This window comes from Periophthalmus magnuspinnatus, chromosome 21, assembly GCF_009829125.3.
Source record: "Periophthalmus magnuspinnatus isolate fPerMag1 chromosome 21, fPerMag1.2.pri, whole genome shotgun sequence".
NCBI lineage: Eukaryota > Metazoa > Chordata > Actinopteri > Gobiiformes > Gobiidae > Periophthalmus > Periophthalmus magnuspinnatus.
In genome coordinates, this window is record NC_047146.1 from 20329812 (window position 1) to 20343405 (window position 13594).

Consider the following 13594-nt stretch of genomic DNA (forward strand, 5'->3'; position numbering starts at 1 on the left):
TTTTATTTGATTTTCCTGTTTAAGACATGATGACCTAGAGTTTCCCAGAGATGAATGGGAGCACTAACCCAGTTGGTCAGACTGTGGTTTGTGCATGTGCAGGACATGTTATGGAGCTGACTCTGTCCAAGTGAAAGTCAATGAGGCCCCATCCGAGCACAGCACAGGGGCACTGCGGACTATTGGATTATCCACGTGTCTGTGCATCACATAAACTTAATGAAGCTCTAGGCTTCACTCAATATTGTACACTGAGAGCACAGGAGTTACATTGGGCTCACTTTGAATGGGTGCTGTGTTTGCAGTACTTGTACTTATTTAAATTACTTTTACCATGATTACATTTAGAATAGGGTGGCAAGAAAAATTGCAATGAAATCAAAATAACAATTTTAATAGTTACATGTGGCAAATGGCTAAGATAGCTATTTTTTGTAATTAAAAAAAAAAAAAAACGGGGTTAAATGTGAATTGGGAGCTGAAATGTAGTTTTAAAACATAATGCAATTCTGATTGCAAAGATAGGGCAATTACATATAATATCAAAATTGTCAGGCTCCATTTTATAATATAAGCAGGTAAAAACAGGCATTGGTTCAGTGCAGGTATAGAAGGGCCTATTCCATTCAACTTTCGTATCTGAGCGTCATCATAAATCACCATCATTAACTAGTAAGCTGGCTATGAAGTTTCTAATCATGCACAGATACCCAAACAACTTTTTTGACCAACAACTTTTTCAATGTATCTAAGAAATATTTAATGAGTATCATTTGTACTAATAACCTGTGAATACTTTAGAGCTGATTTTTGTCCCCATGCTCACTGTTCCTCTGTGCTGTCTGTTGTGCTCTGCTCTGCTCTCTGCAGAGGCTGATGGGATGAGTGGTGGAGAGGACTCCTTCAACATAAATGACCCAGACGAGGGCTTCTCCTCCGGGGCGTCCAACAGCAGCCAACCCAGCGCCACAAAGTCCAGCTCCAGAGCAGCCCAGAAGGGAAGCAGCAGCTTCAAAAAGGCCATTAGCGCACGTCTGTCCCGTGACAAGGAGCGCGAGCATGACAAGGACAGGGAGAAGGAGAAAGAGAGGGAGAGAGAGAGGGAGAGAGAGAGGGAGCGAGAGAGGGAGCGAGAGAAGGAGGAGTCCGCTCTGAGAAGGCACCAGAGGCTGCAGACTCCTCCCGGCAGCATTGATGTGGACACCATCCAGCTGAGCCCCATCAAAAAGCACCTGAGCTTCCCCGCAGGACTGGTACGGACGGGCAGCACCTCCTCCAGCAAGTCCTTCGACTGCATGAGCCTCAAGCTGAACGGAGGAGCAGAAGAGCGTAGCCAGGTGGCCGGGCACTCCCACAGGGATGTGGGCTTAGCTAGCGGAGGCTCCCACCGTCATTCCACTGTCAGCCTGCAGGAGGAGCACCTGGGCCGGCCCGAAGACCAGGAACTGCTGTCCCCCGGGGCCCCTCTGACCAAACAGTCACGCTCCCCCAGCTTCAACATGCAGATCATATCACAGGTCTGAGGAGCTCTAAGGAGGTCTGAGGACCTCTGAGGAGGTCTAAGGGGCTTTTATGAGCTATAAAAAGTTCTGAAGAGCTCTAAGGAGGTCTGAGGACCTCTGAGGAGGTCTAAGGGGCTTTTATGAGCTATAAAAAGTTCTGAAGAGCTCTAAGGAGGTCTGAGAACCTCTGAGGAGGTCTTATGAGGTCTGGGGAGCAGGAACGCATCAGACTGGACTCTGACCCACAAGCTCCTCTGTCCAAGCCAAGTCCACACATATACAGTATGGAGATATCATTTTATAAAGCTTAGAGTTTTTGTATCTACTCTCCCCAGAACAGGCACACACGTGGAGCTCAGCTATTGGCAGCTTCTTTTCATAAAGATACATTTTAAAAGGATAGATTGAGCTAATTAGTTTTTGGGAAACATTAATCCATTATTATACTATCCAATAATGTATTTTTTGGAGCCTTTAACCATGTTATTTTCTCATCAGAAATCTACCTGAAGTTGTATTTTACTTTATTCTTGTATATATGATGAATCTCACCATGATTGTTACATCAAAGGTAAAAGTCTGGAGGTCTCTTGTACTGTTTTTAAGTTTAAAAAAATCAAAACGTGACCATTTCTGCCATCAAATCACATCCATTAACACTGCGTTCTTTTATTAGCATGTCAGAAAAGGCTGCTAACCCTAGTTGTTGTTTGTTATTCAATAGTAATTCCCTCTATAGGGAGAGCACCTTAGGAACAAGGTGTCTAGGATCTGAAGACAGAAGTTTTAAAATGTGAAATGCCAAGACAAAAGTACTCAAGAGTATGTTTAAAGGCCTATAACAATACAAATAGGCTAATGTCTCCCCATAACTGATTAGCTATACCTGCTATGCGTCTAAACTCAGTATTGTATTGGTTCAAAAAGGCTGTTGACCATATTTAGGAAGTTGCCACGCAAACTGCCCTGATATTTGAAATATACAGCTGTGATGAAGCAGTAACAATTTCAAGAAAATAACCAAATTTAAAATCATCATTACACTTATTCACCAATTTAAAATCAAACTCTAGAGGTTGTTCAAATCTGTAAAATCTGCAGATATTTGTTCTCACCTTAAATCCCTGTATATGTGTGGACTTTGTTTTTTACCCTACTGTGGGTCCTTTAAAGCCATTATAAGTTGTGACGGTAGTTCCGCACATCCCCCCTTAACCGTCCCCTCCACACCGCCCCCTGGACCAGGCTCTTCTCTTCTTTGTGGTGTGTCCCGTGTGTCTGTGTGCGCCCCCGTGTGGTCGGTCACTACACTGTTGTGCTGTGTCTGCTGTTCGTGATCAAGTCCACCACCATTATGTTCTCCTGACCTCTCCATTGGATAAACAGGTGGACAGGACTATAACATTTCCGAAGACGCTAAAGACATCTCAAAATCAGTGAATGAGCAATAGAAGATTATGGAAATTGTGTGTGTCCTGTCATTTCATTCCCGGGCTCTCGTGCAATCAATCCTGCATATTTTTTGTTCCCTATAGATAAGTCTTGAATAATTTCCAAGCAAAATATAGTTTATTTTAATGGTTATATATTTTATTACAATCCAAAGAAAAAAATGGCACTTTCATGTATTTAACTGTGTCTTTAGAAGCTGGGGTTCAGTTAATCGCATTGGTTCAATTACAAAATTCACACAAATTTGAATTGTGAATTTGATTTTGTCATCGCATTTTAATTTCTGATTATACAATATAATAAATTATCCTTAAAGGTGCACTATGTAGAATCAGTGACCTGCTTGTTTCCATGGAGATGTTAGCGCTTTGCCTGGAATGTTCTACAGTATGGCATTAAACTTGTCTGTCTCGCAGTCGTTAAATTACAGGTATTTTTATTGCTCAAAATATGAAAAAAAAGATGCATTCTTACTGTGAGCGGAGTCGCCTTTCCTCAGATCTGACCTGTAACTTGGCCTAGTTACATTGTGCACCTTTAACAAAACTTTATTCCTGAACCAGTTCTTATTACATTGGTAGACCCAGCTTCTAAAGATCAATGCTGATTCCATAATTGTATGTCCTGCTGTTGATTTTAATGTTTGACGATATATTTATGTATTTTCATAAGTAAACTGGAAGCTGGAGTTTTTAACTGGACAAATCAGTGATAGGTCCACTATTTCAAAAGGAGGGGGGCAGAATTCTAGCTTGAAACCAGTTTTGGATTTGTAATGTCAAAGGCGCTGTACCTGTTTTGTTTTGTTTTTTACAAATTTTTGTAATCCTTATCATTCACCAACATGAGATTTTAAGAGTTTGCCGTTTTGGTGAAGCTAACAATTACCGGTACTAACATACTAATGCGCACTTCCTAATACTTTATAATTAGATACAGATGATACACAGTGGACTTAATTTGACCTCAAAAGCCGCTTATACAATATATCATCATAGATTTAAGACCAATTTAGTTTAAATCTATGATGGAAATAAACAAACAGGTACACTGCCTTTAAACTTGGTGTGTTAAGTGCTGTGTAAACTGCAGCACTGACTCCCTCTGGTGGCCATCTTGTGTTCTGTGCTGTGATTGGACACTCACCAACTGTTTAGTTCTACCTCTATGTGTGGAGCTATGATTTAGAAACATAAAGATAAGTTTTTATTTTTTTGTGCGTGTAACAGGGCATTAGTTTGGAATGGATTTTAGTTTATAAAGGTTGACGTTTTGTAATTCCATGATGTCAAATTTGCAGATGGTGGGATTATATTCTATTGGGGAATCACTGTTTTTAAAAGAAATCTCCAAACAGAAATTCCACAAATGTTGAACTTTATCATTGACTGCATTAACTCGCCTCATCTCGTTATAATGAGATATGAAGTGATTAATGTAATTTCAAGCTTGTTTAGTGGAAAATTACCATCTGACTGTGTTGTTAAGAAAGGGAGCAGATGAGTACCTTTAATAATCTCGCTCCTGATTTGCTCTTTCATGCAAATATGGCCCCCGGTTGCAGATTAAAACTAAAACTCTTTTGGCTGGAGCTGAACACTACGGGTGACGTCACACTCACTCCACTTTTTTATACAATGTGGTTATAACAGGATAAAGGACTTTGTTACTAATATAAACATTTGTGGTTTTTCGTATTGGATATAGAATACTTCATTTGATAAAGTTTATTCAACCCATTTTAAACTATAAACATATTGGGATTCTGTAAGAGACAATTACTGACTGAATTCTGAGACAAATGTGTTGTTTTTTAATTTGGTCCTTCCGAATTTCACTTGGTCCGGCGTGTTATAAAATGCATCTTCTTGCTAGCTTGCATGCACCGACTGGGCTATCTACGCTTGCATTAGTGCGCACTGCTCGCTCTTCCCTCTAGTGCGCCCCCTTCAGGCTGAGAAATGTCACTGCTGGTCTGCATGTTCAGCGCTCCACCTGAGCTCTGATTCTGATGTGCCAAAACACAACTGTCTCAGCTAACGTGTCTTATGCTTTTGTACTCTTACTCAGGCCTTTATTTGCTTTGTTTATTTAAGTATTTCTTTGTTTTACGCTGTTCTGTTATGTTAAATGTGTTGTTGTCTAAATGTGTCCGCACTTTTTCACAAGCAGGGGTGTGTCCAGGCGTTTTTCACTGGGGTGGCCCAAGTTTGGTACCTTAGCCCTACTCTTGAATTGAGAAAAGTTATCTTAAAGCAGACCTATTATGCAAAATCAACATTTCAGAGATTTGAACCATGTTATAGTTGTTTATTATCTTTGGATAATTTTGTTATAATTTGTACATTTTATATCATACTGTTGATCTAAAACAACTTAAAGGAAGCAAGTTCAATGATCACTTAACGTCATCAAAATAAAGTCTTGTCAGCACCTCTGTCGGTAGCTGCAGATAACACTAGAGAGTAACAGATTTTTTCTCATTTGTACCAAAATTAAGTAGGATGCTGCTGAATCCTACGTGCATCACCGATTAAGAAAATAAAATCGTAAGTACAGGGCCTGAAAACGGGGGTAGCCTGGAGCAATGACATCTTGAATAAGGAGTGTAAAGATTACTCAAACATGCACGAATCCCTTTAAATGCAACTTCAGAGGGTAAATGAGAAGGGAAACAATTATAACAGGATTAAAAGCTCAAAAAGGTTGATTTTTGCATAATAGGTCTGATTTAAACTTAACGATCTTGGATTATATGTTGAAAGACATGCATTCTTAAGGTGATTTTTCAGACTTGCAACCTTTGGTCCAGGACTTTCAGATGTTCCTGTGTCTTTTGGTGCAGGAAAAAGTCATGTCGACGGTAGAGACAACACCGGGGAAAATCCAATAGTTTGAGGGAGGTAGCGCGAAAGCAAAAGTCCGAGGAAGGGACTTTGTAAGTTCTAAGTCCGGACCTTGGTGCGGACTTTCAGGTGTGAATCAGTCCTTATCGTGAGCAGGGTTGCCTCTCCACAGATCTGACTTGTAACTTGTCCTGGTAGTATTTCCACGGACATAGATACGTTTAATGCCATACTGTGGAATATCCAGGCAAAGTAGTAATGATGGGTAAAAAAAAGAAGTTACGTAGTGCAGCTTTAAATATGACATGTTTATAGAACTAGAACTAAAAATGTTCGTCAGACGTCTTCAGGGTCAGACCAGCAGCTCTAAGCTTAAACCAATGGCATCCTCACATGGAACGTGTTACCCAGGGTTTCTGTGTGTCTCCCCCTAGTGGCTGTGTGTTGTAGCTGTTTGTAATTTGTGATGAATCAATAACAGAGTGGGCGAAGAAATGATAAGCACTGGCCAGACAACAAGCTAGCAACATAGGATTGTTTCTTATTTTGATTTTTCCCCAAAAGTAATAGCATTTTTCACCTCCCGAACTTTGCTGAAAAGTTTCACATGGGGGTATAGGATCGACCGACCTGGCCAAAAAAATTATAAAACGGGCATCACGACCAATTCAACACTGTGACCACAAATCGGACTCTATTTGGGAGCAGGAAGAGGCAAATTTTTGAGTCGCCGCATGAAATTCAGAGCAGTGAGAGTTTCATAAGACAAGCCTAAATTTGAATTGGAGCGTTGCCCTATAATGTACAGGAAGTCGGCCATATTGGATTGAAATCATCTTGTCACATTTACAGCCTTTGTATGAAACCTGTCTAGTCATTGGGTTTTCGTCCAAATTAAAAGTTATACATGTTTTGGGGGATACTCTTTACGGATTTTGTAAAGCCACACTGGTGAAATACACTTCAGTGTCATGTTTTCTCAGCTACAGACATTGGCCTAGACAGAAATCCAGTCATACTCCACACGCCTCATCTAGAAGTTTTAATCATTTTATTTCCTGTTTCTTTGATACTTGCTCATGGCCACATGCATCAGCCAACAGAGCTAAAATTTTAATCAACAGTGCAAAATCAAAGGCTGAATAGAGCAGAGTAATGAGCACATAACCAATGGTGACAATCGCGCCCCCTACAATATACATAAAAGGTCCAAAATTATCCAATGATCACAAAACCTGGGGGATTAATTGTATTCTCCATAACATACAAAAAAGTAAATTGGACCAACATCATATTCTTTATCGTTTGGTCTTTGGAAACATAAACATCTACTATTTCATATAGGATTTTTCAAATACAGAGTTAGAAATTACTTTAGAGTTAAAGTTATTGAAAATTGACACAGATATTATTTAGGTCAGTACAATTGAAAAAGTCAGTTACACTATAGTTTTATTATGCACAAAGTTGCTGGTTCAAAGCCATGGACCCCACCAGTATATTGAGAGTTATGTATGTAACTGTGGTTCTATGAATCATGAATACAAAGTGATTGAAAATTGACATAGACTTTATGTAGGTCACTCCAGTCAAAAAGTCAATGACACCACAGGAGCCTTGTGGTATTCTGCACGAGGTTTCTGTGCATCTCAAACATCTCACATTGTCTTTCCAACTTGTGAATGCTGAAATCTATGTACACGATTGATGCACTTTACTTTGGCTCCATAATGAAATGATAAATATATGAAAATAATAATAAGACATTTTATTTATTAGGCGCCTTACTAGGTTGTCTTCAATGAAAAAGACACATTTAAAGTACAGATAAATAAATAAATATATGTAGAGACTTATATTGTAAACTAGATGTGTGTGAACTCTGCAGGGTGATTACAGCTTGTGATGTCAATTAAAGGTCCTATATTATGCTATCTTATTTGTTTATTTTTCTTTCTTTTATAATGTAGATTCCTCATGAAAAACATACCTCGATCACATATTTGAGTAATCCTAAATATTTGGGTTGTCTTAAAAAAACTCCCAAAAAAAACCAACCCCACCTAATGTCATCATCAGGTGGTAATCCCGGAAGTGTTTCTAAGTGTAGGGCTTTTTAGGGCTGCATCAGGGCTTCTAGATGGAGGTCACAAATTGTTTATTCTATTTTTTTTTATTTATAAATTTTGAATTTATTTGAATTTAATAATGATGTTATGACCCAGCTTAGCTAGGGGTCAGGGTCCAGGGAGGTAACACAAACCAGATGAGAAAAATGGTCAAATAAGGTGCTAATTTAATTAACAGGAACATAAAAGGTAAAATAAACAAAAGGGATCTAAAATATTTACACAAAAGGGAACTTACAAAGTTTAACAAAGGTCAACTTTAACTAAGAAAATGTCTGTCTAATCACTCAGTCATCCAGGTTTGATCCATAGTAAAAGCCAAAGTTAAATCTGTCAAGTGGACTCAAAGTTGTAGGAGTGAAGACGTTTCGCTGCTCATCCAAGCTGATTCTTTAGTTCTGGTCAGATTGCTGGTGGACACTGCCTTATATCTATCTTGAGGGAGGAGCTAACTACACTGAAACTGTAAACAGCTGTTGTTTACAGTTTCAGCCTTAATGGGCCTACTGGTTAGGTCTATGGTTCTCTTTGTTTCATTTGTGTGTTTTGGGTCTGATGATGGAGTTATATACGGGGAACAGGTGATGTCTAAGGCCCCCATTCCTGTTCAAGGAAGGATTGTCTTTCCTAACAAAAATTGCTTCCTTAACTCCCCTCTCAAACCATTTCTTTTCTCAGGCTAAGATCTGTACCTCACTTGGTACTTTCAGCGCTTGGATGAGCAGCCAAACGTCTTCACTCCTACAACTTTGTGTCCAGTTGACAGATTTAATTTTGTCTTTTAACCAAGAAAACTAATTATACAGTTACAGGACAAACAAACACAAAGTTCGTACTTCGACTGAGGGATTACACAGAAATAAGGCCACATTGTAATATAAAAGAATGTACTGATTTAATGTTCGAAATCACATTCTGTTGTTTAAAGAAAGTGTTTTTTATTATAATTGTGGTATTGGAAATTCTATTGAGTATCGAGTCTTTTCAAAATCGAGTTTGAAAGTTTAGTAATGACAATACAAAATAAGCCCTAATAAGCACTAATGTATTTCTAGCCCATTCTCCTTCACCATAATGTTCAAACTCCTTTCACTACTTAGCTAGCAAATGTCATCCTGAGCAACTACAATTTTTGCACTAAAAACTGATTATTTTCATATATCAACAAAAGCTTGGCTTTTGCATAATATAGGACTTTTAAACGGTATATTTTTGAAGTACAAAGATATGGTAATTTGCTTATGTCCGAACCAAAAACACAGAGGTCAGGGAAGTCTCAGGAGCTGTTCGAAAAGCTACAATAAAAACAAAATGGCTGCAACACATTTTCAGTTTTAGAGATTACAAGTGATTCTATGCAACATTTGTCCCCATTTTTGCGTGTTCTTGTTGTGTTGAGTGAGTGGAGAGTTCAATTCCCACGCCCTCTGGGAAAATGAAAGGCAAGGCAGATTGATGTGAGCTTACAGCGATATAACGGTAAAGTGCAATATCTGAATCTGTGTGTTGAGTTTACATTTTTTTTTTTTTTTTTTTTTTTTTTTTTTTTTGCTGCGTATGAGGTAACAAATTGAAATCACTGCAGAAAGTGACTTAATTTTACTTGAATTCAGAAGCTGATAACTTGATTTGAGCAGTAGTAAGATTAAGTTACTCTTTTATCATCGAAAGTGTAAAATTGAAATCTCCTAGTTGATATATTTTCAAGGGTTTTTTTCTTTCAATATTACAGTTTTTTTCTGATTTCAAGAGCAAGAACTTTTTATCAATGCATTTGAAATCTGAAGGAAATTTTGGTTTTGCAGTGATTTTTTTCCACACAAAAGTTATATTTGACTTTCCCAATTTGTCAGTAACATTTTCATTCCAAGTCAATTAAGTTCATGTAATTATCAATTATTCAAATTGGTCAAATAAAAAGTTTGATTTTTGTGGTTTAAAAATTAAGAATATTGTTTTATTTGACTGATCTGTTCTGTACTCGCCAATTTATTTATCAGTTATTCTCTCTCTAGAAGATTGTGGGTTCGACTCCTGATCTCTCCGTGTGGAGTGTGCATGTTCTACCTGTGTTGCTCCCTGTGGCAGAGTGGTTATCCTGTCTCCTCTCGGTAAAGACGTTGTGGGTTAGACTCCTGATCTTCCTCTTCCCTTCATCCAAATCTCAGTAAAAAAAAACACAGATTCAGAAAAACTGTAATTTTTTTTTCTATCAAATTTTGTCAGATATTGCACTTTGCCTCTGTTTAGCTTAATTATGTGTCGTTTTTGTTTCTTTGTAATATTGTCTTTGTAAAACTGACACTGTCCGGGATCTGGAGAGCGAACACCATGTTTCCAGGTGGGCTAGTGGGGCTCTGTGCTCTGTGGCGCCCCCTTCGGCTGCTGACACTGTACCATTGATGCTGTATAAAGAGAGAAAGAGAGAGAGAGACTTATTTTAAACATGTAAATATGGTGTACAAATGTGAAAGCAGATGAATCTATGGTTATGATCATACTGAGATGTAGAGTTATGACAAATGTATATTGTTGAATAAATATTGTGCTGTAAACCACTCTGTGTGTTTTCTATGAAACTTGTTCAAATCAGAGACGTTGAGATAGACTTCAAAAGAACGTTGTTTAAGTCCAGGTATTTCTAAATAACTAATGCCACACGTATACAATGCCATTCTGTGGAGAAGTTGAAGCTTTTAAGTTCAAATAGTCCTTTCCAATGTTAATCTGGTTTTACTCAATTAAATATAGTAAAATGCATATCCACAAATTAGATCTAAACTTTAACAAAAAAATTGTCTCAGTCTTTTCATTAAAATTCTATATTTCTTTTACAGATACAGATATCAATACTGCTCGAACTTTAAAGGTAAACTATGACTACAAATTTTCTAATGAAGGATACACTACATATTCTCCATGGAGATGTTTTTGATCTTGTGCTGATTTCTGAGACTGAAGTTTGCTGCCTTGGGTTCATTTGTGAACTATATCATATCATATTTGTGATACTCCAGATCCCCCTGGAGGATGAAGAGTCTGGGAGTCCCTGCTTAGACTGCTGCCCCTATGGCCCCAGATAAGTGAAAAAGATGGATGTTTTACAATTAGATGATGTAGTTTAATTTGCACACAGAGCAGCTCTCCCGTAATAGTAGACCCGTGGTCCGGAGTGGGATGTATTCAGGAAATGACCCAAAAGACAAGCTCTGATAATATAATGATATTTATTACAAAAACAGTATATGCCAATTACAGACACAGTCTGGGTATTCTCTGAGCCAATGTGAGAAAGACCCCGAAATAAGAGACTCACCCATATTTATACTCGACAGATCTATAGAACTACAGGACAGCCCCATGTCTGTTCAGGTATTTGGCCCCAAGGTTTAACAATTACCATAGAGTGTACCCATACATTACACCCAGTGGGAGATCATAACCTTTGTCCCCTCTTGGCCTTAACCCTTAAAAAATATAAAAAAGAAACACATGGACCTGATAACAGATGGCAGGCCAGATACCACAATTATTTTATGAATGTTCCTAAATTACAGATCTGTGGAATAACATTGGGTGCTAAGCAAACTATGCAACAGAAAACCACTACCATGAGCACTACCATCATGCTTCTGACACAGAGCTCCAGTAAAGTAGGATCTTCTTATCAAACTGTATGCTGTCCTCTGGATCCTATTCAGACATCTTCATGACTTCCTTTGTTGAGTTATGCTGGCTCAGGTGAGGGAATGTCATAGTAATTCAACACAGCCCCACCTTCTTTTCAGGGTCTCAAACGACTGTGCTAATGGCTCGTCTGGCAATGTGTCCTCAATGTGTAGCCAATTTACATATAAGCCATCAACAAGGTTGTTTCTGCATTGTTCTTCTCAAGAAAAGGAAAGCCACCACCATGAGCTGAAAATGATTGTATCATGAAAGCAGCAGCAAATGTAGCCTTTCTGTGTCCTGAAATGAGTGTTCCAAAAGGTAAGATTGTTGGATTAGTCCATCCAACATTGCATCAGTGATAAATCATTCCATGCTTGCGGGTGGTGTGAAAACTAGGGTTATGGTTACTGTAGGGCTAAAGTTACTTGCATAAATTTGCTTCTTTGTAGTTTCTGTAGTGTAGTGGTTATCACGTTCGCCTCACATGCGAAAGGGCCCTGGTTCAAAACCAGGCAGAAACACAGGCTGATATGTTGACTCCTTGCTGAATACTTGACATTAGTGGTCGGCCAGTTTTTGGCAAGTTGACCTACCTTTCTGTCATGAATAGAGTCCACCTGGCAGCAGCAATGAGATCAATGCTAATTCATTCTTCTTCTTCACAAGCAACAGAAAACCACTACCATGAGGTGAAAATGATTGTTATCCTGAAAACTGGATTATGGTAGGGCTACACTTACTTACATGAACTGCTCACATGTGGTTTCTGTACTGTAGTGGTTATCACGTTCACCTAACACGAGAAAGGTCCCCGGTTTGAAACCGGGCAGAAACACAGGCTGGTATGTTGACACCTTGCCGTGTACTTGGCAGTAGTGGTTGTTAAGATTGTCTCACATCCATTGAAAGTTTTAGGCAAGTTCAACTACCTTTCTGTCATGAATAGTGTCCACCTGGCAGCAGCAATGATTAGATCAATGCTAATCTTCTGTTCTTCTTCACAAGCAACAGAAAACCACTACCATGAGCTGTGGAACCATGATGTCCAAGCTCTAGAATGATTTCCAGTCCTTCCCAGCTGTACCAGTCCTCGTTAGTATAGTGGCCAGTATCTCCGCCTGTCACGCGGAAGACTGGGGTTCGATTCCCCGACGAGGAGTGCAACTGACCTTTTCCAACCTGGTAAGGTTCACAGTTGAGTCTAACCATTGTGTATTAAGATTTCATCAAAATTAACTTGGGTGAAGTAGCTTACAAGAGGTTCTTGCATGTGGTTAGGGCCCCGAGGCCAGCAGAGGGCCCCCAAGAGCCCAAACATTTAGATTAAAAATAATATATCACGTCTATTGGACACAGGGCTTGTGTGTTTACAGCAGCCTAAATATCCCTCTCAAAGGATTACATTTGTTTTATATCTGTAGTAGCAAAATATCTGTCCATTTGTTTTTGAGTCGGGCAGAGGTGAAGGCAGCTCTGTGTTTACACTGATACAAGGACCCAACATAATGTAAATTTAAGCCCACTGTCGCCAACTGGAACACAATAAAATCCACCAGAAATGAAGAAAAAATGTCTAGAATTTTTTTACATGTTAACGCCCCTTATATGTTTGTGTTCTGTTCTTGTGACTGTGGTAGTTACGACATTCTGGATATTTTCAGTCTGATGTTGGTCACATAAACACAAATAGAACTGGTCAAGGTGATGAGAGCAGAATTATAATGTTGTCAAATGTGAATCACCAACAGTTGAGCCAGGGGCCCCACAGGCAAATTCAGCTTAGGGCCCCCTGAAAGCTAGGGCCAGCCCTGCCTAGCCCTCACAAACCTTTTGGTAAATAGTTAATATCCACATGAATAAATCTATGCATAGTTTTAAAACATTTTTTTTCAGATGGTAAAGTGAAACCGTGGTGGACCGCACAAGCTCAGCCAATCAGAACGCTGCTTACTTCCAGGTTCTAAGTGGCGAAGCCTCTACCACAAAAGTTCAA

The 13594-nt window shown here is 38.9% G+C and overlaps 1 protein-coding gene and 1 non-coding gene across 3 annotated transcripts in view; both read left to right on the plus strand.

The window, feature by feature from the left end:
- LOC117389701 (hyccin 2-like) overlaps positions 1-5248 on the plus strand; it is a 55883-nt gene extending 50635 nt beyond the window's left edge. Inside the window, exon 13 of one of the 2 annotated variants that reach the window (XM_033987418.2) lies at positions 871-5248. In XM_033987418.2, coding sequence (XP_033843309.1) covers positions 871-1523 — 653 coding nt within the window. In that variant the 3' untranslated portion in view covers positions 1524-5248. The remainder of the gene's footprint in view (positions 1-870) is intronic. The other variant, XM_033987417.2, reaches the window with a different exon arrangement.
- A 6801-nt stretch (positions 5249-12049) lies between these two features.
- trnav-cac (transfer RNA valine (anticodon CAC)) lies at positions 12050-12122 on the plus strand. The gene has a single exon. It is a non-coding gene; the product is annotated as a tRNA-Val (tRNA).
- The last annotated feature ends 1472 nt before the right edge of the window (positions 12123-13594 follow it).